Here is a 21,314-nt window from a genome sequence, read left to right as displayed (position 1 = left end):
TCGGCAGCGATAAATGGGGTTTTATACATATGAATGGTTCAGTCAGACACACGAAATGGCGGATCGATGGGTCCCGGGAATGGCGTTTCTATCATTTCGACACCTTTTGAGTGGAATTCGAGAGAAGGTGCATGGCTTTTTGCGTTTTGGACTGGATTGTATATTTTAAAGTTGTTGGGTTGGGTAGTATTGTATACTAGGTAATTCGATACTTCTGGAACTGAAGCAAATCGGAGTTCACAAGGGAGGATGGCGAGATGATTGATCGGTAGGATGGGAGTATGAAATACCCGGATAGGATTAAGATAGGATGAATGGAAATGAAAGCATACCTACTCTTCCTTTAAAAATAATAATATGTTGTATAAAAAAGTGTGGTATTCGATACACATATTCGTTCATTAAGCTCGTCTACAGCCCCTTTTATTTGGCCAAAAATTTCTGGAAAGCTTCATGCTCAATCGCAATATTGCCAACCGCCTTCAACTTCTTTCTTCCCTCCTTCTGCCTATCCAATAACTTTCTCCTTCTCCCAATGTCACTTGCGTGTAACTTCTGCAATACATCTTTCCTGAACGGCTTAAGCGTTTCTCTCGCGACAATTCTTTTTCCCGCTTGCGCTTGAATGATAACCTCAAACATTTGCCTGTCGACATGTTCTTTGAATTTGGTAACCCATTGTCTACCTATCTTTTCCGTCTGACTTGTATGTACGACTCTTGCCACGGCATCCACGGGACCTTTATTCACGAGCAGTTGGAGTTTCACAATACTACTCCTGCGGAACCCTGCATCTTCATAGTCGAGACTTGCGTACCCTTTCGTTGCACCCTTGAGTTTTCCGAAGAAATCGTCGACGAGTTGGGCGAGAGGGATGTCATATTTGAGAATTACTTGGGTGGCGGTGAAGAAGGTGAGATCGACTTGTTCGCCGCGGTTTGATTCGCAGAGTTCGATTACTTTGCCGAGATATTCTTCCGGGAGGGTGATGGTTGCTGAGACGTAGGGTTCTTGAAGTTCTTGGACGCGTTGGTGTGTGGTTTCTTGTTCAGGGAAGAGCGCGGGGTTTTGGATGATGGATTCTGTTCCGTCGCGCCAGATGACTTTGAAGGGCACGGTGGGTGGTGTGATGATGATACTTGCGCCATGCTCTTGACGGAGACGATCTTCGAATACGGAGCAGTGAAGAGTACCAAGAAACCCTAAACGCCATCCTGCACCAAGCGCTTCTGAAGATTCCTTTTGTAAAGTTACACTTCGGTCGTTGAGTACGATTTGGTTGATGGAGTCTTCCAAATGATGATAGTCGCTTTGATCAACTGGGAATGCTGCCACGAAAACCATAGATTTTGGCTCCTCGAAGCCAGGATATGCCTCGACTAGATGTTCTGAGCCAACAGTGGTATATGTGTCACCACTTAGAGCCTCTTGACTTTTCTTCATACCAGGGTTGAAGTAGATGTATCCAACCTGCCCAGCCCTCAAAATAGTTTGAGGTGTCTGGTCCGGATACATAATTCCTACTTCACCCACGAAATACTTAATCCCGGTTGCAAAACTCACAACTTGGTCACCGGCCTTGATCGTTCCATCGAAAATCCTAACCAGTAGAATAACGCCCTTGTAGTTATCGTACCATGAGTCTACTAACAATAACCTCAGTGGCTTAGTATGGTCGCCAACTGGCGCTGGTATTTGTTTAATAACATTCGGAAGGATGGCTGGAACATTTAATCCCGTCTTTGCGCTGACCAAAACTGCATTCTCGGGCTCTAATTCAAATGCTTCTTCCATTTGCTGTAATGCCCTTGGTGAATCTGCAGTCGGCAAGTCCACCTTATTAACCACTGGCACCAATGTCAAACCCTGTGAAAAAGCCAGATAGAAATTCGCGACCGTTTGAGCTTGAACTCCTTGACTTGCATCTACTAGTAGCAGAGCCCCTCCACAACTAGCATAAGACCTCGATACCTCAGCTCGAAAGTCCACATGTCCCGGTGTGTCGACCAGATGAAGTAGATAATCTTCCCCTTCATGACTCCATAACATACTACATGTTTGCGCCTTAACAGTAATACCTCTTTCCCGTTCTACTTCCAGCTTATCCAAGATCTGCTTATCGCCACCAGGTTGGATCGTGCCCGTCAATTCGAGTAATCGATCACTAAGTGTACTTTTTCCATGATCTACATGTGCGACGATGCAGAAGTTCCGGAATCGTTCTATAGGTATAGCTTGGATGCGACGTTCTAGATCCCCAACGATTTTCTTAGCAATAGCATATCGTGTCACCGATGTGGTGAATGTTCGAGGGAAGGAGAGAGGGAGGAAGTGGGACGCATATTGAGATCTGATAGTGCTGGGAAGCCTAAGCAGGTTCAATGGACATCGCTGCATTTGTGGAGTGGGCTTCACAGCATGAGGACGCGGGGTTGAGGATTGGGGAAATTTAATTTTGGGGTTGCTTTGCTTGCGACGGAACTTTCCGATGCCGTGGTCGCTGAGGCAACCGATTAATTATTTTGGGCTCTTTACTTTCTTTTTATCAGAGACACATACATAGTTAAGAAAGCCCGCCAGGTTGTAGAACATAATCATTTTCCTGAACTACAGTCAATATGTCGAGCACAAAACCAACCACAAAAGCAGCTACAAAGCCAACCACAAAGTCAAAAGACAAATCTGATAAGTCGGACAAGACAAAAACTCATAAACTCTCTCTGAAAGGTGTGTCGAACTCTGTGAAAGTCAAATCGCAGGGCTAATAGTATATAGGTTCTTCGAAACTTGTTGCGGAATTTGTGAGTACTAGATGTCTAATCTGAAGGACGGAAACTAATTTGCCCAGTTCCAATACTCAATAAATACTATTCTGTAAGTGTTACCTCATCTGCCAATAGTCTACAAATCACTAATAGTTTCACAGTTTTCAACGAGGTGTATACCCAGCAGAAGACTTCTCAGCGTTTGTCTATCCAATTCAGATCGTAGTCGATGAACATTTCAACTAACCATCTTTGTACAGAGTCAAAAAATATGGCCTCACAATGCTTGGTTTGTGCTCCTTATACAATATCAATCCAAACCCCTCACCTCTCATCTCCATAATCATCATGCTATATTCAGGACTAACTCCACTTCATCAGTTTCCTCAGACGACCAAGTCAAAGCCTACATCAAGAAAATCATGTCTCAACTCGACAAATGGATGGTGAATGGAAAGATTACCAAACTAATCGTCGTAATTACTTCCAAAGAAACCGGCGAAGATGTTGAACGCTGGCAATTCGACGTCGAAATCTTCAACAAACCCTCCAAGAAATCATCCAAATCTAAATCTTCCACTACTCCATCCACATCCGAAAATGCACCCACAGAGGGAGAAACACCAGCACCAGCCCCCGCACCCGAGAAAACCGAAGCAGAAATCCAATTGGAGATTCAATCAATATTCCGACAGATTACAGCTAGTGTTACATTCTTACCAGAACTAGATGGTGCATGCACATTTAATGTTCTAGTCTACGCAGATGCAGATAGTGAGGTTCCCATGGAATGGGGAGATAGTGATGCGAGAGAGATTGTGAATGGAGAAAAGGTTCAATTAAGAAGTTTCAGTACGGCTAACCATAAGGTTGGAACGATTGTCAGCTACAGAGTAATGGAATAATGAATCGGGAAGGGATTGGAAAGGGATTGGAAAGGAGTTATGCGTGCTTTACGAATGGATGGACAGGATGAATGGATTGGCTTTGGCTTTGGAATTTTGTCGTGGGTATTCGCGTGGGAACGAGAGGGATCTGTAAAGTTATGGATGAGTTGGAGATGTTATATAGGATAGCTAGGACTATCACTCTCCTTTATTTACGCCAACGGTGATGGAATTTTATGGTGTAAAATACGGGGTTAGGCGATGGATATTATGGATCAATAGAACGAACGCACTTCTTACTTCTGAAACTGTTTTAAATGTGGTTCTCATCAGAAGAGAGAAACAATTGAGCTCTCATATCTGTGAATTTAATATGCCCATATAGGAGATTTCGTAGCAACTATCAAGTTATCTTCCGTATCCAAAGATTGTCAAAAGCATCTTGCTTTACATGATATTGATATGGGAACATCTCGCTCCATCGTCTCTTACTTACAGCCTCTGTATCGCTTCTTCACTTCCTTTAGGCACGGCTATCTATACTCCTTTTCTCTGTTGCATTGTTGCATTGTCGGATTCCTTAAAAACTCACCTGTTATCTCACCCACTCAATCTTCGAACAAGATGGCTTTAATACATCGAGCATGTTACTAATAACCAGCTTATGGTTACCCGTACCATTCGTTGCACATCCCATAATGTCAACCACACGAAATTCCAAAAAAAGAAAATGCAAAGTATAAGAATTATATCTCTTATCCCACCTGCCCCTACCTCCTAACTTCTCAAGTCTCCTATCGCACACCTCAATTAATATCAATCATACGAAAAGCGAAATGTATTCCCCCTAGACTTTTCTGCTTCGAGAGGTCTGATGTAAGGTTATCTCACCTGTATTCTCGTACATCTAGCCTGAAGAAAAATCGAGCATGAGAAGATACTCTCCGGCCAGCTTTTCATTTTGATTTCCTGCAGTCGACCAAGTTTTGCATCTCCGTCTAGCCCAAGACAATATATGTCAGACATTGAACTTCGGGAATCTGTATCTGAATCAGTAAGTTGATTCTCATCGTTAGCTTGGGAGACCAGATCGATTGTTGTGGTGACCATTGAGCACATTTCTACCAACGTATGTATGGTCTAGTATTTGCAGGCCAAGGGATTATTGCAGTAATTACTGGAGTACCTTAAACCGGAGTAAATATTCTATTTTAATAATTTCATTTTTTATTTTTCATATCTCGTTGATTAATAATGCTACGTAACAGTTGTATCTAATTATGCTTTTAATGACTCATCTCTTCGTAGTGTTTCTAACTCTTACAATGTCCCATCTTTTACTGTGTTATAGCCTTGATCCCTTGGAGTAATAAACCAAAAACCAGACCCCGTGCAATATCTTCCCTCTGCAATGCATCAAACACTTTTCCTAATGCTTCTCCGGTAGCTGCTTGTCCCATCACCCCCATTAGGGCAACGGGCATGCCTCTCTCTAGTAGAAGCTTTCTTGCTTTGGTCTTCAACTTCTCTTTCTGCTCTGCAGTCATCTCTTCTGGCCAGGCTTTCAACTCGGCCTCTGTAGGCAAGCCATTCTCTCTTAATTTGTGAATGGCAGAAGCGATTCCTGCATCGGAAGTATAGGCCGAGATAACGGATTCTTGTAAAAGACCTTGAATGGAGGATAAAGAAGGGTTTCCTGGACGAAGAAGAAATGTTTTTGCGGCAGTGAGGAGTGTGCGTCGGAAGGTCCAAGCAGAAGACAGAGTATATAGTTCTGTTATAATGGCGAAGAGGAGCTCGATTGCTACTTTGGTTTCTTCTTCATTCAGTGGGGCAGTTTTCTTCTCTTTTGATAGTATAGGTGTTTGGGTTTTGTCACTGCCCAGCATGTCCTGATTTAGTGACTTCTCGGTTAGGGCAGGCTTTTTCTCATTTGCTGGTGTAGGTGCAACGCTATTGTCATTTTTCAGCACATCTTGGTGCAATGACTTCTCGACTGAGGTAGATTTCTTCTCGTTTGGTGCTGTGACTGCACCGTTACTTTCATTCTCCAGCCCAGATCGATTCGATGACGTGTCGATTGGGGTAGTATAATCATCGGGCATCTCAGTAGGTGGTGGCGGCAAATGTAACTTGGATGTTGATGGAGCTTGACTAGGCTCACGACTGTTTGACGGGCTGTAGGCGGTGCTCATATGGCTGCTTACAGATGATCCTCTGGTTCTAATACCAGACTCCTCTTCAGCGCCTGGAATAGAACCACGACTTAACTTTCGTCCGAGAGACGCAGTCTTTCCAGGATGTGAGACAACTGAAGCTGCTTTCATGCTCTCTTCGCTCAATCTACCCCTTTTTTGTTCAAATGAGGAACCATTTGATGAGGCCACGCTATCCACTCTTGACAGAGCCGGTGTTGACATACGATTTTGGGATTGCAAGCTATTCTGAGATACCATACTATCCACTCTTGACAGTGCCGGTGTCGAGATACGGTTTTGAGAGTGCAAGCTACTCTGACTGGCTTTCTTTTGTGCGAGTGATCCAATGTTGCTGAAAACTCCCGTGACCCCAGCAGCTGCCCCCTTTGGAGCGCTTTTAAGTGTATCAAAAACGCCTTTGCCCATGTTCTCTAGAGAAGATGTAGGCCAGTTAAAGCCAGCTTTTGTAGAAGTTGCCGGCATCGTCCCTTGAACCTTTTCCAAGAACCGTTTCATGCCCTCGGTTTCAGCAAGTGGCTGGTGAGTGAGAGCATCTTTCAGATATTGTTCCAATTCACCGCGTAGCAATGGTTTAGTGAGGGTCTTCCAGTTTGGTAGCTCTTGGTGTTTCTCAATGAAAGTATTCGCTCCCGAAACTTTAGCGATTCGTCCAAGCACCTCATGTAAGGTCTCGAAATCCGAATATCTTCGGACAATCATCCATCCGGGATGGATCGATGACTGTGGTTCAATTTGGACCATATAGTCCATTGTAGGTTTGTTCTTGATCCTTGCTTTATCGGAAGCGACAGAGTCATCATAAATAATGATATTTGCATTATGTAAGGTTAGAGGCACTGGCTTGCTTCTCCGAGGTGAGGTTTCATTTGAGTATAATGCGGCAGGCGGTGGGGGCACGATCTGGTCGAAGCTGGTAAACGAAGAAGTGGTGTGAGGGGTTGTAGGCGATATAGCTTGCTTCGAGTCAGGAGACATAGGGGATCTGCTGTTCGTATCGGATCCAGATAGAGAAGGTCTTGAGTCTGTGGTAGGGGTATGAGGCGGAATGCCATTTGTGGAAGATACAGGAACCGAATCCGGTTGTAAATTCTCTTTGATATTTTGATCGTCAAGAAATTTATTTTCTTCATCTTTGAAATCGCCAATTTGCGCAAGTTTCTTTGCGTCCTCTGCAGCAATCAACATGCTGAGTCTCTTCGCTTCTGCCATAGCTTCATTGTTGGCATCCTCGTCCGATGTTTGTCTTTGATGCCCTTGTTTCTTAGGGGATCTAACAATACTAATATTTCCGACGTTGCCATCAATGTCGGAGAATGGATCGTGTATATTTCTACGGTCCATGGCTTCATCAATTGCCTGTCCCAATCCCGGCTCTCCGTCCTCTAGAAGGTATACAATCCATCCATTGATAAACTCCGGCTTGGAACAACTTTTCAGAGTCATCTCTAAGACAACCCCAGCTAGTATCTCCCTTAAAAAGATTCTGGCTGGTCCGGATTCGTAGACCGACTTCTCAAGGAAGCTTCGTAGAAGATCGTCTGCTGCCATTGTAAACTTTATTTTCTGCTGTGTCTCATTCATAATGTTGGCTAGACTGCTCTCTGGGTTTGCACTCAAATAAGCGGTAACCATCTCTCCGACAGGCCGGCTTGTTCCCGGGGTCGCCGAAGTTGCATTCGCCAATTCATTGAGAAAGACAATGGTAATGGAAGAGGAATTGGTAAGGAAATCGAGGAAAGTGTCGGCAGGTCGCTTTCTCGACAAACGTTGAGACATCGATAGAATGAACCTCGTGAGGGTTGATTTCGCAGCAAGGGGGAAAGCTTCATCGTTTGGGAGTATTGGACTGTACCAATACTTGACATAATCCCGAATGACGGCATCAACCAAGTCGTTTAACGCAGTGGCAGTCTTAGGTCGGAAATTCTCGAAGTTGCTTCCTGTGCCAGCCTCAACCAGTTCGCACTGAATGTCTTTTGGCTCGACTGCTTCTTCTCGCACAGCCAAAGCACTTTTCTCTGTAAAAATTGTATGTAAGATGACACCGCCTAGGCCTCCAAGGAGGAGGAGAAATAGTCCATCGATTATCATGTATATGCCGAATGATAATACAAGGGCTGTCAAAATAAGCTGCTCGTTCGAAGCCGTCGAAACAAATCGTAGTAATCGTGTAGTTATGTGGTCGTCGGTCGCGACTTCCGCGACCTTGGACTCGTTTGTTGAGTCCATTGTGAGCATTCAGGTAGTTATGTTAGCTGACAGGATCGTATTGTTTGATGTTGTTATAAAGTTTGAACTTGTTATGGTGATTCAATGCTGCTGCCGCAAAAGAATCAGAAAGTGCGAAGTCCGAAGGAATGCTATTGCAATGTTAATCCAAAGTCATTCTACTCGCAAGGTCGATTGAATGTCAATCGTCATTGCCTAGTTTAGCGTAGCTTCTATTTCGAATAGCTTCATGTACTAGGGGTACTAAAATTAAGGACAAATGTCAAAAGAACAGAAAGGGTGTTCGATACTCACATTGCAAAAGTAATGAACTCCATTTTGAACAATGAAATGTTGGTTTGGACTACCGTGTACCTTCTTTTTGGACCGCGAGCTTTGAGGCTGAGTTGAAACAAAATGGTAACTCAATGTTGTTATCAAGCGATAACACTACCTAGTACCTGCTGTACTGTGTACTCAAAAGGCTGCATGCCATATTACAATGATGTACATTTATGCTACCCGACCTACGAGTAGGTATCTTTCCATATGGCTTTTCCTTCCAATATTCTACGTTTTAGTATACTTGTTAGATCATTCACTTCATTTGAAGACAGATACTCGAAATCATCGCATCTGATGGCATTATCTATCATCACAATCGATAACATACGGTCCAAGCACGGTAGAAGGAAGCCTTGAAACAAGCATAGAAACGTCTAGCCAGGTAAATGTGTAATCTTACAAAGTAATAAACATTGAAGTTCGATGGATCGTCAGGGATGATTTCCCCTTCCCTTTCCCCAGCCCTGTAGCTAGAGAGGTAAGGGAAGGGAAGGGAAGGTAAGGTTACCGGTTCCGTTACTAAAAAAGCTTGAGTGAGGTTCGGTGCTACCCGAAACAAGTATCTACCTATGAATACTCTGTAGAAATTCGATATCAAATCAACAGATCAATATATCCGTACAAAGTTTCAAGTTTTCAAGAGAAAACATGTAATTCTATAATATACACCAACTTCGATAATAAAAGGAATATCAATTGAATTTCTAGAAAGTGACTCAGTTACCCTTTCTCCCATTTTATTAGTGGCCATCGATCGGCCTTTGCTGCTATATCCCCGTCGTGACGTAGAACTATCAATACATCCATCCATCCTTACCCACAAACACACCACCAAAAATCAATTTACGCGCAAACGCGAACTCTCGTCTTATCTCGGCGCGTCAATCAAATGAAATCCATTCGATCAAACAATCTTCCATCCCAAATTTGAAGTTTAAAACAAATCATCTCAACTACTTTATTATCTGATAGTGTTTCCTCTATCCTCTAAATAATCCCATCTTACCTTTTTACTCCAAAAGACCCTCATCGATAAGCTGATTCATCACTCCCATCCAACAAACCAGATCCAAAATCAATCCGCATATTTCAAAGTCGACCGACCTCTTCGTCCCTCAAAATGCCAAAACGAGCCCGCGCCGAACCTGTCGAGACTTATGACTCTGACGGTGGTTTCGTATCCGATGATGAAGGTGCTGTTCGCAAGGTAACCCCTCTCCCAATCCTTATTCCAATTCCAATTCAATCCACTTATCCTCAATCTCTTTTATTCTTATCTTTCTACCATCATTTAAACTCAAATCTAAATACACATTCATAAGCACCTCACAAATTTCCAGCCCGCACTAACATACCCCTCAGCCTAAAAAATCCAGGACCACCAAAGCTACCAAACCCACTACAACAGCCAAACCCACATCCTCCTCCTCCGCCATCTCTCCTTCATGGGATCTCTCCACCGGCCGCACTCCTCGTAAAATTGAGCTTTCAGACTTCAAAGGTCAAACACTCATCAACATCCGAGAGTTCTATGAGAAAGATGGAAATGTGTTACCTGGAAAGAAGGTTTGTTTTATTACCTCCCCCATTCTCTCGCATTCTCTCCCCTGCTCAACGCAGTCCTACGAATACCGTCTTGATAAATTTTATACATGTACAATATTCGGAAATAGACGAGAAATATATAAACACCAGTAGAATGCTGACGAGGAACAAACAGGGCATCTCCTTAACAGTCGACCAATACAAAAACTTCCTCAAATCCATCCCCCAAATCAACGCCAATCTTAAGAAAAAAGGTATTGACGTTAGCCCTGTTGAAGAAGAGGCAGGGGAAGACGAAGAAGAAGAAAAGTCAGCTGATGAAGAGGAAGAAGAGGAAGAAGCCGTAGGAACAGACTCAGAAGCCGACAAAAAATCCAAGGGCAAGAATAAAAAAGTCAAACCAGTGGCGCAAAAGGGCAAGAAAGGCAAGAAAGAGAATATTGAAGCTACGAGTGATGAGGAAGAATGAGGGGTTCGAATCTGAGTTCATAAGATTGCTTGGGAAGGGTTTCTTACTTTCGAGAGACACCCGAGGGAGGAAAAATTGTCCCTTCGAGATATAGGGGCAAGATTCAAGGGATCCCGAAGGAACTTTTCGGACTTGATTGATATTGCAGATCTGCTAATGTTTCTGTTATTCACCTCACTTCATTGCCCTTTTTTACATGATATCAAATCATGTGAAAGGTACATCTTGCTTTTAGCGACCCGAGGATCTTCAATATTGTGGAATTTGGAGCTTATCTTGAAATGCTTGGGATAATTTCCGAGGAGATCATTGGAGAAACACACACGCACATGCATGCACATATGCTGTTAGGCTTTTATGAAACTACAATGATGCAATGATACTGATCGATTTTTGTGTACCGTAATCAATTAATTCATACAATCATGAACCTCCTCTCATGCATCTCCATGCCCCAAACTTGGCTCTACCACCTCTCCCCATCATCTCTTCCCAGAACCTGACAAACTCTCTCACGACTGCCAGCTCCCACTAACAGTAGCAGTCGTAGCACAACCTGTCGGAACAGTATAACTCCTATTTGGATCCGCCTCCCAAGTAACCGTCCCATCACTCGCCACATTGATAAATTTATACGACACCGTCGTGCCAGCTGGTAGATTGACCGTTACGGTCCACAACGGATTACTAGCCGTATACTTCGCAGCGCTCAACGTAATTGCCGAAGCTGGTGTCCAAGTTCCCAACTGGGAGATAGAACCAGAGACTTTAATCGTTTGACCAAAAGAGGTAGTGACCAATTCATTGAAAGTAACTGCTACCGAAGTGGCTGTTGCGCATGAAGAAGTGGTGGTCGAGGTAGAAGTTGTCTTGGTGGTGGCGGATGTACTGGTTGTGGGAGTACCTCCTCCGCCGCCGGGGGTTTGCGATGCGGGCCAGGAAGTGGCGGTTGCGGTGGAATAGGTTCCGATGGCCGAGGTAGCAGAGCAGGTTCCTGGGATGCTGAAGGCGGATGGCTCGCCCCATGAGTATGGGACGACGCCTGCGCGACGGGCGGCGGCGGTGAGGAAGGCGGCGTAGGACCAGGTGAGGTCGTAGGCTGAGAGGGGGGCACCGCCAGCTTTATTGAATTGTTCTGAGAGGGAACCGTTGGTTTGCGCGTAGGTGGCGACGATGTTGACGTAGCCATCGGCGTAGGATTTGATGGCGTTGTAGAGAGTGGTGTAGGTTGAGGTGGAGGATGCGTATGTTCCGGCTGTGATGGAAGAGCTGAAGTCTTTGAAGAATGCTAGGGAAGTAGCAGTTACTGTGATAGAGCCAATTCTATTCCAGGTGTATAAAGCATCATATAGTTGCTCGGCAGCAGCAAGAGTATTGAGATACCAGGGATTACCACCATAGTAAGAGTCTTCTGGGTAACGTCCAACGGAAACGGCAACACCTTCGGCAATTCCAGAGTTGATGCTGTAAATAGATCTGAAAGAATCAGTCACAACTTTGTGATTTGATAAAGCACGATCTGAGCATGGCTGGAATGTAGTGACATCACATGCAGCCGTAGGATCAAAGGTCTGAATAGAACTCAAGATACTATTTGCATCTTTTCCGTTTCTTCCACTGTTTTGGTTGATATTGGAAATGATGTATCCTGAAGATGAACTCCAGAAGCTTTGGAGGAAGCAAAGAACTTGTGGGGCTCTGGAAAATGGATTAGTACTTGAATTCGAACATATTCTTTTCATGCGTGCTTACTGAGAATCGCAATAGGTACAGCTTTGACCGATTTGAGCGGCCAACGCACTACCTTCAACAAGGGCACGATGTTGAGCAGCGATTGTGAAGAAACTTGATCCTTGAACCTCTTCCCAGAGATCAAAGCCAGTTTGGTTCCCTGTGAATTTAATCAGTCAAAAGCTCCAAGAAAAGAGGGTCATTTATTTTTGAGACTAATATAGACCTCTTCCCATGGACTTACAATATTGAGTAACATAGGACAGATCATTCCTGATAATTGGCCAAACGATGTTTTGCACAGCGGAGGTATATCCATTGGCAATCAACCATTTTGAATAAGTAATCATAGCAGTAGCACGTAAAGCGGGTCCATCTCGTTGAGGTCTTCCCCAAGACCCTGTATAGTTCATATGTCAGTCACCATCAGAAGAGAGTTTTCGAGTTTTCTCACCTGTGAATGCCGATTTATCCGCATTGAACTTGGGCTCTCCCAGACCACCGGATGATAAACTACCTGAAGGGTTTGATACAGTTTGAAGTCCAGCTTGAGAGCTGATATAATTTTCAATTTCCTGTTGAAGTGATGCAGAATAATCGCTACTAATAAAGGTATCAACGAGGGTTTTGAATACCAATGCGGAGTCTCGAGTCCAGGTATAAAAATCTGTTTACATATCAGAATCCCATTCATTTAAACAGGATCATGAAATACTAACAATCTGGGTTTACTTTGTCAGGTGAAGCAATCACAATCCCCGAAGCTGCCCCTGAAGCACACGCTCCATCGGAGCCGATATTACATAAAAGATTTCTGAAAGCAATAGGACTTTCAGTGGCAATAAAAGAATCCACTGAGCGTTTTAGGATTTCGGCGCGTTGCTCAACCTTACTAGGACCCGGCAAAGCATAAATAGTTTGGAGGGCAAGACTGCCAACCAAAAGGAGGGGGGCGAATGTATGCATAATAGGTTGAACAGCTTGAAGGATCGCAGTGCTGTTGAAAGTGCTGATGGAATTGAGATAGGGGAGGGAGGAAAGCAAAGAAGAAGCCATTGCTATTAATATCGGTGAGAAGGACTCTCCGCCTAGACCCAAGTCATGGATAAAGGTATGTAGGAGCGAATTGTGCCTTTGGATAGTAGGTGTCTTGACGCACCCGAAGTCTCCAGGGTATCTTTTTTGATAGTTTGAACGGCAGGTAGTTGAATCGGGGTAGTACTGAGGGATAAGATGAGCTAATCAAGGGAGGACAGAATTTTGCCTTTTTGTTTGTGTAGCTGCAAGGTACGGAGGCAGTCACGATGTTGTGTGCGGTACGGAGGTAGAACCGTTTCGAGATACTTTAGGCGCAACCTTATGCCGTTCAATATGTGAATATTCGAATGTGCTAAATGCTTACTATGAGGTTGAATAATTGAAATCCTTGACTTTCTCCCCTTCTTCTTAAATACACAGTAACAAGCTAGGACCTTTTTGTCAGTTCATTGGTACGCATGTAAAAGTGGCCCCTAGAAGATCGTGTCTAGATGTGATTGAATGTAGGTACCTACCAAGTAGCCAATGATTAACCGTACTTAGATAGCCTTCAGACAGATCTTCAGACAGACGGGATGATGACTATTTCGTTTAGTGAAAACAGCTGAAAGGTGCTTGAAGATCTCAATTGATACATGCGTTAGTCTATATTTACTAACTTGGGCATGATAAAGTGTGTATAACTTCACATTATTTCAACCCCGCAGTCAGCAATATTTACCTACCTAGTAGGTAGGTACGTACTCGTAGGTATTCGCTAGTCCGGGGTCCCCACACATGCCTTTCTCTATCTAATCGGGCCGTCCCTTGTCTGCAGCCACAGCCTGAATTCAACCCCGCGCTGCGCCTGAGCATGATGTACGGTAACCTTATATGCCAGTATCCTCAACGCAGGTGTATACATGGTCTGAAGTTACGGTTTGTTCATGGATTTTATTCCTGACCTTGTAGGTGAACTTCAAAGATGCTGAGATCAAGGAAGAGCAGATCTGTCGTACCATTGATACTTTGTACTCTGTACAATACAAGGATGCAGTTACATTCGAGGATCCTGCGGAGATCTCCACCACTGCTTAATATGAAGTGAATGGTGGCTAGAGAGATCGGGTCCCTGAACGATTTGAAAGCGGTGGCATAGACATTTGCGGCACCGAAGGGTTATCCGTTATCCGATCGAATGACGAGCCATAGACGGAAAAAATACCAAGTAGAAAGGTATTCTGCAAGACAGGGTCAACTGGTAGGCAATTTGTAAGGTATACCGAGGTTGACACACGAAAATCGAGTATTTTTCCAAGTGCACAATACATCTACACCTTATCACTGATATCCGAGGCACATAACCTTTGCGTGAAACGAAAAAGCTTAGCCGTCTGCCGGGTGTATACTAGGTATATTATTCTGCATGCATGATTGCCGGCTCAGTGCTTGAACGAACCTTGGGCCAATTGCTGTGATCATGATGCAGACCATGCAAGTTCGAGCCAACCAGGTCCAGCTCCAAGTCCAGCTTCCATCATCAGGATAGAGGGATACAACCTGTCTATGAGAATCTCGTACGCCAATGTAAGAGGTTGTACTCGAGGTAGGGGCGGAGAACTAGCGTAACAGTACATAATCCCGATGCGTGCACAGTATTGCATCATAAGTTACATGTCACTCAATGGAAGAAAGTAGGAAATTCAATAATTTATCATGTATCGGGCCTTTGCGTTGCAAAAGGAAGACTATGAAGTACGTGGATGTCTGCCTGATACTCAACTTGGCGCGCAATACGCATGTGTATCATTATATTCAACTCGAGCGGCATAAGAACCGGATGAGGATGACGCCTCTTCTCAATGTCTTCGCAGGTATTCCACCACTCATAAGTATCCCCCACAAGCCTCTCATAGATCTGCGCAATCGCCGTGTAAAGTCAGAAGTATCGTAGATCGTGATCAAGTGTTGCTTCATTATGCAAGTTCGCAAAGATTGAAATGTAGACGAGAGGGTTATTCCGCAACCTCAAAGGCTAACAGCCTAGGCAAACAGATTTGGAATCTGACGTCTTCAGTACACTCATCCACCGAATCAGCCGAAGCGACTCAGGTTTCATAAGGACCGATCATTCTGAGATTTGTCGATCGGATATTGACATCATAAATTACCTTGGTAGGTTGATGGCTCCATAGACGATCGAACTGCCTCAGCATGCAACCTTAAACCATTGCTGACGAGCAGTTCTGGTAAAGGGACGCTGGACACAAATCTGGTGTTTTTGTAAGAAGAAGGTCAAAAATTTCTTGCGCAATGAAAAACTTTTGTAGCGAATCTACGGCGCTAATTTAGCGTGACTTTGGGACTGTACTAGCACATATTCGGTTAGTGTCAATTTATATGTCAGCCTCACGTTCGAACATCAACTTTATTAATGTCGCGAAACTCGAATCAATAATCTTCAATTTATTTTTTCGACATCTCATATCACGTTATACTACAATGGCGGACTCTATCTCTATTGAGGAGACCAATCGCATTCGAGCTTCGCTTGGAATGAAGCCTTTAGCAGTGCCAGGAGCAGCAGGTCCAATTTTCAAACAGGCTCCATCTGCACCAGCAGAGGATGCTGGCAGTACCTTAGAATCGCGACAGGCTGAAGGCTATGACAATTATCGAAAACTACAAGAAGCTGAAGAAACCAAAAGGAAAAGAGAAGCCAAAGCAGAAGCCATCAAAAGAGCGCGAGATACAGCCAAACGATTTGCGAAACTCGAAGGCAAAGGTCTGGGAGAAGCCGACGATGATGGCGATTTGGATGCTAAAGCATGGTTGATGAAACAAAAGAAACGACAAAAGGAGATCGAAAAGGCGAGAAAGAAGGAACAGGAACTTGCTGAAGCAGAAGCTGCAGCCGCCGCCGAATATACAGCCAAAGATCTTGCAGGCGTTAGAGTCGGGCATGAACTAGATACATTTGTCGAAGGAGAGGACCAAGTCCTTACATTAAAGGATACCACCATCGATGAAAATGAGGAAGAGGGCGATGAGTTGGAGAATTTAGATTTGCGCGAGCGTGAGAAGTTGTCTGACAAGTTGGAACTAAAAAAGAAGAAGCCCGTGTACAACCCGAATGATGATGATGATTCTGGCGATAGAAAGATTCTAGCCCAATATGATGAGGAGATTGATGGCAAGAGAGGAAAGAGGTTCACTCTGGATGGTATGGGTAGCACCACTGAAGCCGCATCAGTGAATTCCGCCTCTACTTCAAAATCAAAAGCCAAAACCTTCAGCCTCGATATTTTGAGTAAGTTTCAGGCCCCGACTACTCGTAGTTTTGGAAAGTACAGCCGCTAACATTCCATTTAGAAGATGATGAGCCGAAATCAGATTACCTCGATATTTCAGACATCAAGGTCAGGAAGCCCAAGAAGAAGAAGGCCAAATCAACGCGACAAAAGGTGGTGGATGAGGACGACGTGTTTCCAGAATCTGAACCGGCCGCACCCAATGGAGATAGTGCTGATTCAATGGATGTTGATCAAGGTTCTAAGCCGATTGTCAAAAAACGAACTTTCGAGGACATGTCCTTTGTTGATGATGATGATTTACAAGCTTTGCTTGCTACCCAACGAAGAAATGCCCTAAAGAAACGCCAAAAGTTACGACCAGAAGAGTTCGCCAAGCGATTACGAGATGAAGCATCAGCAACCCCCGCAGGAGATAATGAAGAAGGTAATGATTCGGGACTAGTTATTGATGAAACCTCGGAATTCGTCGCGAACCTTCAAAAGCCAGTCGCATCAGAGCCCAAGAAAAGATCTGCATCTCGACCAGACGCCGTTACTTCCATGGGCGCCGATTCTGATGATGATGGAGATGTTCAAATGAACGAATCGTACGCAAATATCGAGGACGATGAAGATAGACTCGCACGGATCAAGCGTGAAGAAGAAACCAAGGATGCTATTGCGAATAATGGATTGGAGGAGGAAGCCACTCTCGAAAAGGGTTTGGGCTCTACCTTGAAACTCTTGAGAGAAAGAGGTATTCTCAAGACTTCGGAGTCTGGTGATGTGGCCACAATTTTCAGAGAGAAGCAAATGTTCCTCGCGGAAAAACAAAGACGTGAGGCAGAAGCAGAGAGAAGAGCGAAATCTCAAAGAGAAAGAGATCGTACCACAGGTCGCTTGGACAGAATGTCTGCTCGTGATAGAGAAGAACATGCCAGACAACAGAATACGATGCGAGACCAACAAGAATCGAGGCAACTTGCTGAGCATTTTAACAAGGAATACAAGCCTAACGTGGAGCTCAAATATGTCGATGAATACGGAAGAAATATGAACCAGAAAGAGGCTTTCAAACATTTATCACATCAGTTCCATGGTAAGGGCAGCGGAAAGCAAAAGACGGAGAAGTTATTGAAGAAGATCGAAGATGAGAAACGAAGAGAAGCGCAGAGTTCATTAGATGGAAGCCAAATTGGTGGTATGACAGGAGCAGCAGCACAACAGTTGAAGAAGAACAGACAAGCTGGTGTGAGATTGGCTTGATCGGATCAGTTCGAGCGGGGACCGAGGATATCTATCATGGTGCAAAGGTGCAGACTCCTTATATTGTACTTAGATTTTATTGCAATGCTGACAAAGTTTTTGAGAAGATACATATCTTGTGCCTTGAAGCACACTGTTGTGATGAGATGGTGAGTCTATTTGTGATGTGTACTGACTCTAGTGTTCTTTGACGACTAATTTGTCAGAAACACGGTAAGTCGTGTTGAATTTTATCTCTCCGCCTTCATCATTTTATATCGACAGGTAGGAGCTTGCTTACATGTAAGCATTTCTTTCCGGGTTCATCCCCTCCTCTTCATTTCCAACCAAGGTCCTATCGACTCGTGACATTATTATTATGTTACGTGCTCCCTCGCTGGAGAGGGAGAGCCAAATGTCTAGTGTGAAAGCAGAATTGTCTACATTTATACAACATGGACTTGAACATTAACACTAACATCGTGCACGAATACCTCTTTCATATATATATGCCTCCTCATTCTCATACTCAATACTTAAACCGTCTATCTTGACGATTTGTATGGAGAGATACATGCATATTACATATACACAAATATCCTCTGGGAAATAACAAGTACAACATAGCGGGTAGTAGAAATATCGTCTCGATGGAATTCCAAGTTACATACACACACGCATCAAATCGAACTCGATTTCACAATCATCTCAACATGACATGCTTTTCCAATCCGTCTTAACTCGTTCTCGGTTGCGATGGATAGTAGGTGGGTAGATTTTTTGAAGTTGACGTCTTATTGTTCTTGCATCTGTGTTGTGTATGTATATACTTGGTGGTTCGATGGGGTTTTAAAGGTAGATGGATGATGAATTGTGACAATTCGCTCTGTATGAAAGGCTTGAGATGGGGGAGTACGCTGGGCTTGGAATACATAGGTTGCATGTATGTGATTCTTGTGGCAATCATTACCTACATCCAGGAAGCGAAATCATAGTCGTAAATCATCTATATTTCTCTGCTCGGAATATTCGCTAGTTGTCGTTTCTGTTTGCATGTCATATACTCGGTAGATCTGCCGATGTACGGGGGATCTCAGCTCATAATGATCCTTAGACGTTAATCTTTCGGGGGAGGGTGCAATGGTAGGTGGGTTGTGGGTCGCAGAGGAGAAATGGGGTTGCATGGTGGTGTAAATGGTAGTAAACAGTAAATGGAATTGGGGATTGATCGTGATCTCAAGTATACTATGCTGTATTGTGTTTTGTATGGTTCTATACGCGTCATCATTCAGACGCTGGAGAATATGACGCGCAGGAAGATGAAGGTCGATTCTATGTTACAATGGTGTTTGGGGTGTGAGAGCATTTGAAGGCGCGTTTTTAGAATGGCAATCTCAATTATTACATCATTTCATGTTTTTAGTTCATTACCTGTGAAAGCTCGCACATTCATTATATATACGCATCATGCCAAACCAGATCAGATCATCCACCCAATCGCATTCTTCTCCACCGCCCATCTTCCCAGGTATCATTGTAACATCCTTCTCTGTTATTCTCTTCTCTCCATGCACACCTATCCAAGTCCTAATTTTCCCCCATGAAGTCGACGCACTGTAGCTTTCTCCAAGTACAAATATTCAAAATCAAAACGGTATAGCGTTTGAGACTTGTCCATTGATATCCACAGGTGCTCCTAACATTCTAATTTGCGCACTATCATTAGTTGTCACGATTCCGACATGGGCTTATGATGTATGTAGTGGATGGGTAGGGGAGAAGCAAAAGCCGAGAACCTACTTTTTACCCACCTCCGTAGCGCAGCAGCCGACGAAGAGAGAGGCTGGCCAACATACTAGCTATTGTATTTGTCAGTTGAAGGTGAACTTGGAGTGGTTGTTGAGCAGTGGTTGTTGAGCAGTGGTTGTTGAGCAGTGGTTGTTGAGCAGTGGTTGTTGAGCAGTGGTTGTTGAGCTGTAGTTGGGGGAATTCTAGCTTGTAAAGCAGTTGCTAGTGCGGAATGAGGAGGGGGGGGGAATTGGTCAAACTCACAGCGCTGAGTACTCCAACTCCGAATCCAAGTGTGGGACCGACTACCTTAACATGACATGGGTTTTGATCGGTACCACATTGGATACAGACAAATGGAATGCCGAAGTCGCACATTTTGGGGTTAGGTTGGGTTTGGATTGGGAATTGGAGGGAAGGAATGCGATAGAATAGGAAGTGGTGATGAACTTGAGCTAAATTGTGAAACCTAAACGCAATCCTGATTCGGGAGATGGATTAATTGATGGGTATTATCTAATATGGATAGAGAAAGATGGCAATTGTGCAGAATTCGATAGGACGTAATCAATCTACAGGAGGAGATGATTGATGAAAAGAATGGATGAGAAGATGGGAACGAAAAGATGATCAGATTTGCACTGACTAGATGGATACTATGTATGTTATTAGTACTTGCTAGGTATAGCTGAAGGAAGATTGAATGTCTTGGCTATTAACCTAGAGCTTAGAAACATTTCCCAACCTTGATGAAAGTAAAAATCCATCGTGTTTACCTACCTAATAAGTAGTCGTAGGTGGCTAGAAAGTAGTATGGTATGGTTAGATCAGAGCGAGGTTTGATGAATTATTACATTACTAAATTTATTATTAGCCATTCTTACTGACGTAGTGATCTACCACCAGTATCAAGTCGGAAGCTATTTTCATTGGTTGAGGAGAGCACAGGGCATTGGATCGGTCTGATTCATCTATTTCATCGGACTGTCTGGGGATGGATGTGTTTCGTCTGGGGATATGTTTTCAAGGGTACTAAGAGGGTTTGCCTTTCTATGTTTCGGTATGGAGAAGCGAGAAATGTAGGTGGATGGGGATTCCAGTGTGAATGTGATGATGAGATGGAACTCAAAAATGCAAGTCAATATGAACATTTTTGAAGAAGATTACTCTTGCCTAGGGAAGCGTGACTACCTAGGTATCTAGGTAGATAGTATGAGGTAGGTAGGTATATGCCGAGTAGGTAGGTATATGCCGAGTAGGTAGGTAAATAAAATACCAAGTAGCTAGGTATATACCAAGTAGCTATGTATATACCAAGTAGCTAGATATATACCAAGTAGCTAGTATGTAGTCCACAGCATGCAATTCCAAGGTTGAGGCCAACCAAGAGATGAACAAGACTTGAGGATCATCTGTTTTCCCCAATAGGTAGGTTGATGTTTACCTAGGAACCTACCGTACTTACCTGCCTTAGGTGGGCATATAGAATGAAACTTGGAGTCATGACCCAAGAATGGGTGGAAAGTTGGAAACTACTGCATACATGATCCACAAAGAGTGTTTTGGTGAGTCGAATGTACGGGAGACGGAGGTAAGTGTATACGGTACATTCTCGTTCTCCTCCAAAAGTGGAGTGTGAGGGAAATGGTTCGAGGGAAAATCGAAGAGAAATTCTTGATAAGTGATACCGATACCAACTGGATAGTCCTCGATAACTTGTAAATTTGATAGTTACCCACCAACTAGACCTTTAGAAGGGACATTAACTTTTACCTACGCCTAATCAAGTAATGCCATTCGAT

The 21,314-nt window shown here is 43.8% G+C and overlaps 7 protein-coding genes across 7 annotated transcripts; 3 read left to right on the top strand and 4 right to left on the bottom strand.

The window, feature by feature from the left end:
* Positions 1-423: 423 nt before the first annotated feature.
* On the bottom strand, positions 424-2,397 carry EAF01_005801 (uncharacterized protein; the record flags this gene model as incomplete). Its single annotated transcript, XM_038914055.1, has 1 exon — positions 424-2,397. The coding sequence occupies one exon, from the start codon at positions 2,395-2,397 to the stop codon at positions 424-426; it is 1,974 nt and encodes a 657-aa protein (XP_038770504.1).
* A 221-nt stretch (positions 2,398-2,618) lies between these two features.
* EAF01_005800 (uncharacterized protein) lies at positions 2,619-3,670 on the top strand (the record flags this gene model as incomplete). Its single annotated transcript, XM_038914054.1, has 6 exons — positions 2,619-2,727; positions 2,776-2,801; positions 2,849-2,874; positions 2,927-2,965; positions 3,026-3,054; positions 3,147-3,670. 6 exons carry the CDS (start codon positions 2,619-2,621, stop codon positions 3,668-3,670), a joined length of 753 nt encoding a protein of 250 aa, XP_038770503.1.
* A 1,319-nt stretch (positions 3,671-4,989) lies between these two features.
* Positions 4,990-8,100, bottom strand: EAF01_005799 (uncharacterized protein; the record flags this gene model as incomplete). Its single annotated transcript, XM_038914053.1, has 1 exon — positions 4,990-8,100. One exon carries the CDS (start codon positions 8,098-8,100, stop codon positions 4,990-4,992), a length of 3,111 nt encoding a protein of 1,036 aa, XP_038770502.1.
* Positions 8,101-9,544: 1,444 nt separating this feature from the next.
* Positions 9,545-10,438, top strand: EAF01_005798 (uncharacterized protein; the record flags this gene model as incomplete). The annotated part of the gene is made up of 3 exons (XM_038914052.1): positions 9,545-9,631; positions 9,787-9,990; positions 10,145-10,438. 3 exons carry the CDS (start codon positions 9,545-9,547, stop codon positions 10,436-10,438), a joined length of 585 nt encoding a protein of 194 aa, XP_038770501.1.
* Positions 10,439-10,950: 512 nt separating this feature from the next.
* On the bottom strand, positions 10,951-13,225 carry EAF01_005797 (uncharacterized protein; the record flags this gene model as incomplete). The annotated part of the gene is made up of 5 exons (XM_038914051.1): positions 10,951-12,136; positions 12,191-12,329; positions 12,414-12,569; positions 12,624-12,836; positions 12,889-13,225. The coding sequence occupies 5 exons, from the start codon at positions 13,223-13,225 to the stop codon at positions 10,951-10,953; spliced, it is 2,031 nt and encodes a 676-aa protein (XP_038770500.1).
* Positions 13,226-15,688: 2,463 nt separating this feature from the next.
* EAF01_005796 (uncharacterized protein) lies at positions 15,689-17,745 on the top strand (the record flags this gene model as incomplete). The annotated part of the gene is made up of 2 exons (XM_038914050.1): positions 15,689-16,496; positions 16,559-17,745. 2 exons carry the CDS (start codon positions 15,689-15,691, stop codon positions 17,743-17,745), a joined length of 1,995 nt encoding a protein of 664 aa, XP_038770499.1.
* A 1,625-nt stretch (positions 17,746-19,370) lies between these two features.
* On the bottom strand, positions 19,371-19,890 carry EAF01_005795 (uncharacterized protein; the record flags this gene model as incomplete). Its single annotated transcript, XM_038914049.1, has 3 exons — positions 19,371-19,428; positions 19,525-19,583; positions 19,777-19,890. 3 exons carry the CDS (start codon positions 19,888-19,890, stop codon positions 19,371-19,373), a joined length of 231 nt encoding a protein of 76 aa, XP_038770498.1.
* Positions 19,891-21,314: the final 1,424 nt, after the last annotated feature.

Source organism: Botrytis porri (genome assembly GCF_014898465.1).
Source record: "Botrytis porri strain MUCL 3234 chromosome Unknown BPOR_007, whole genome shotgun sequence".
NCBI classification, from domain to species: Eukaryota; Fungi; Ascomycota; class Leotiomycetes; order Helotiales; family Sclerotiniaceae; genus Botrytis; species Botrytis porri.
Note: the sequence above shows the minus strand (reverse complement) of the source record. Positions and strands in the feature narration are given on the sequence as shown.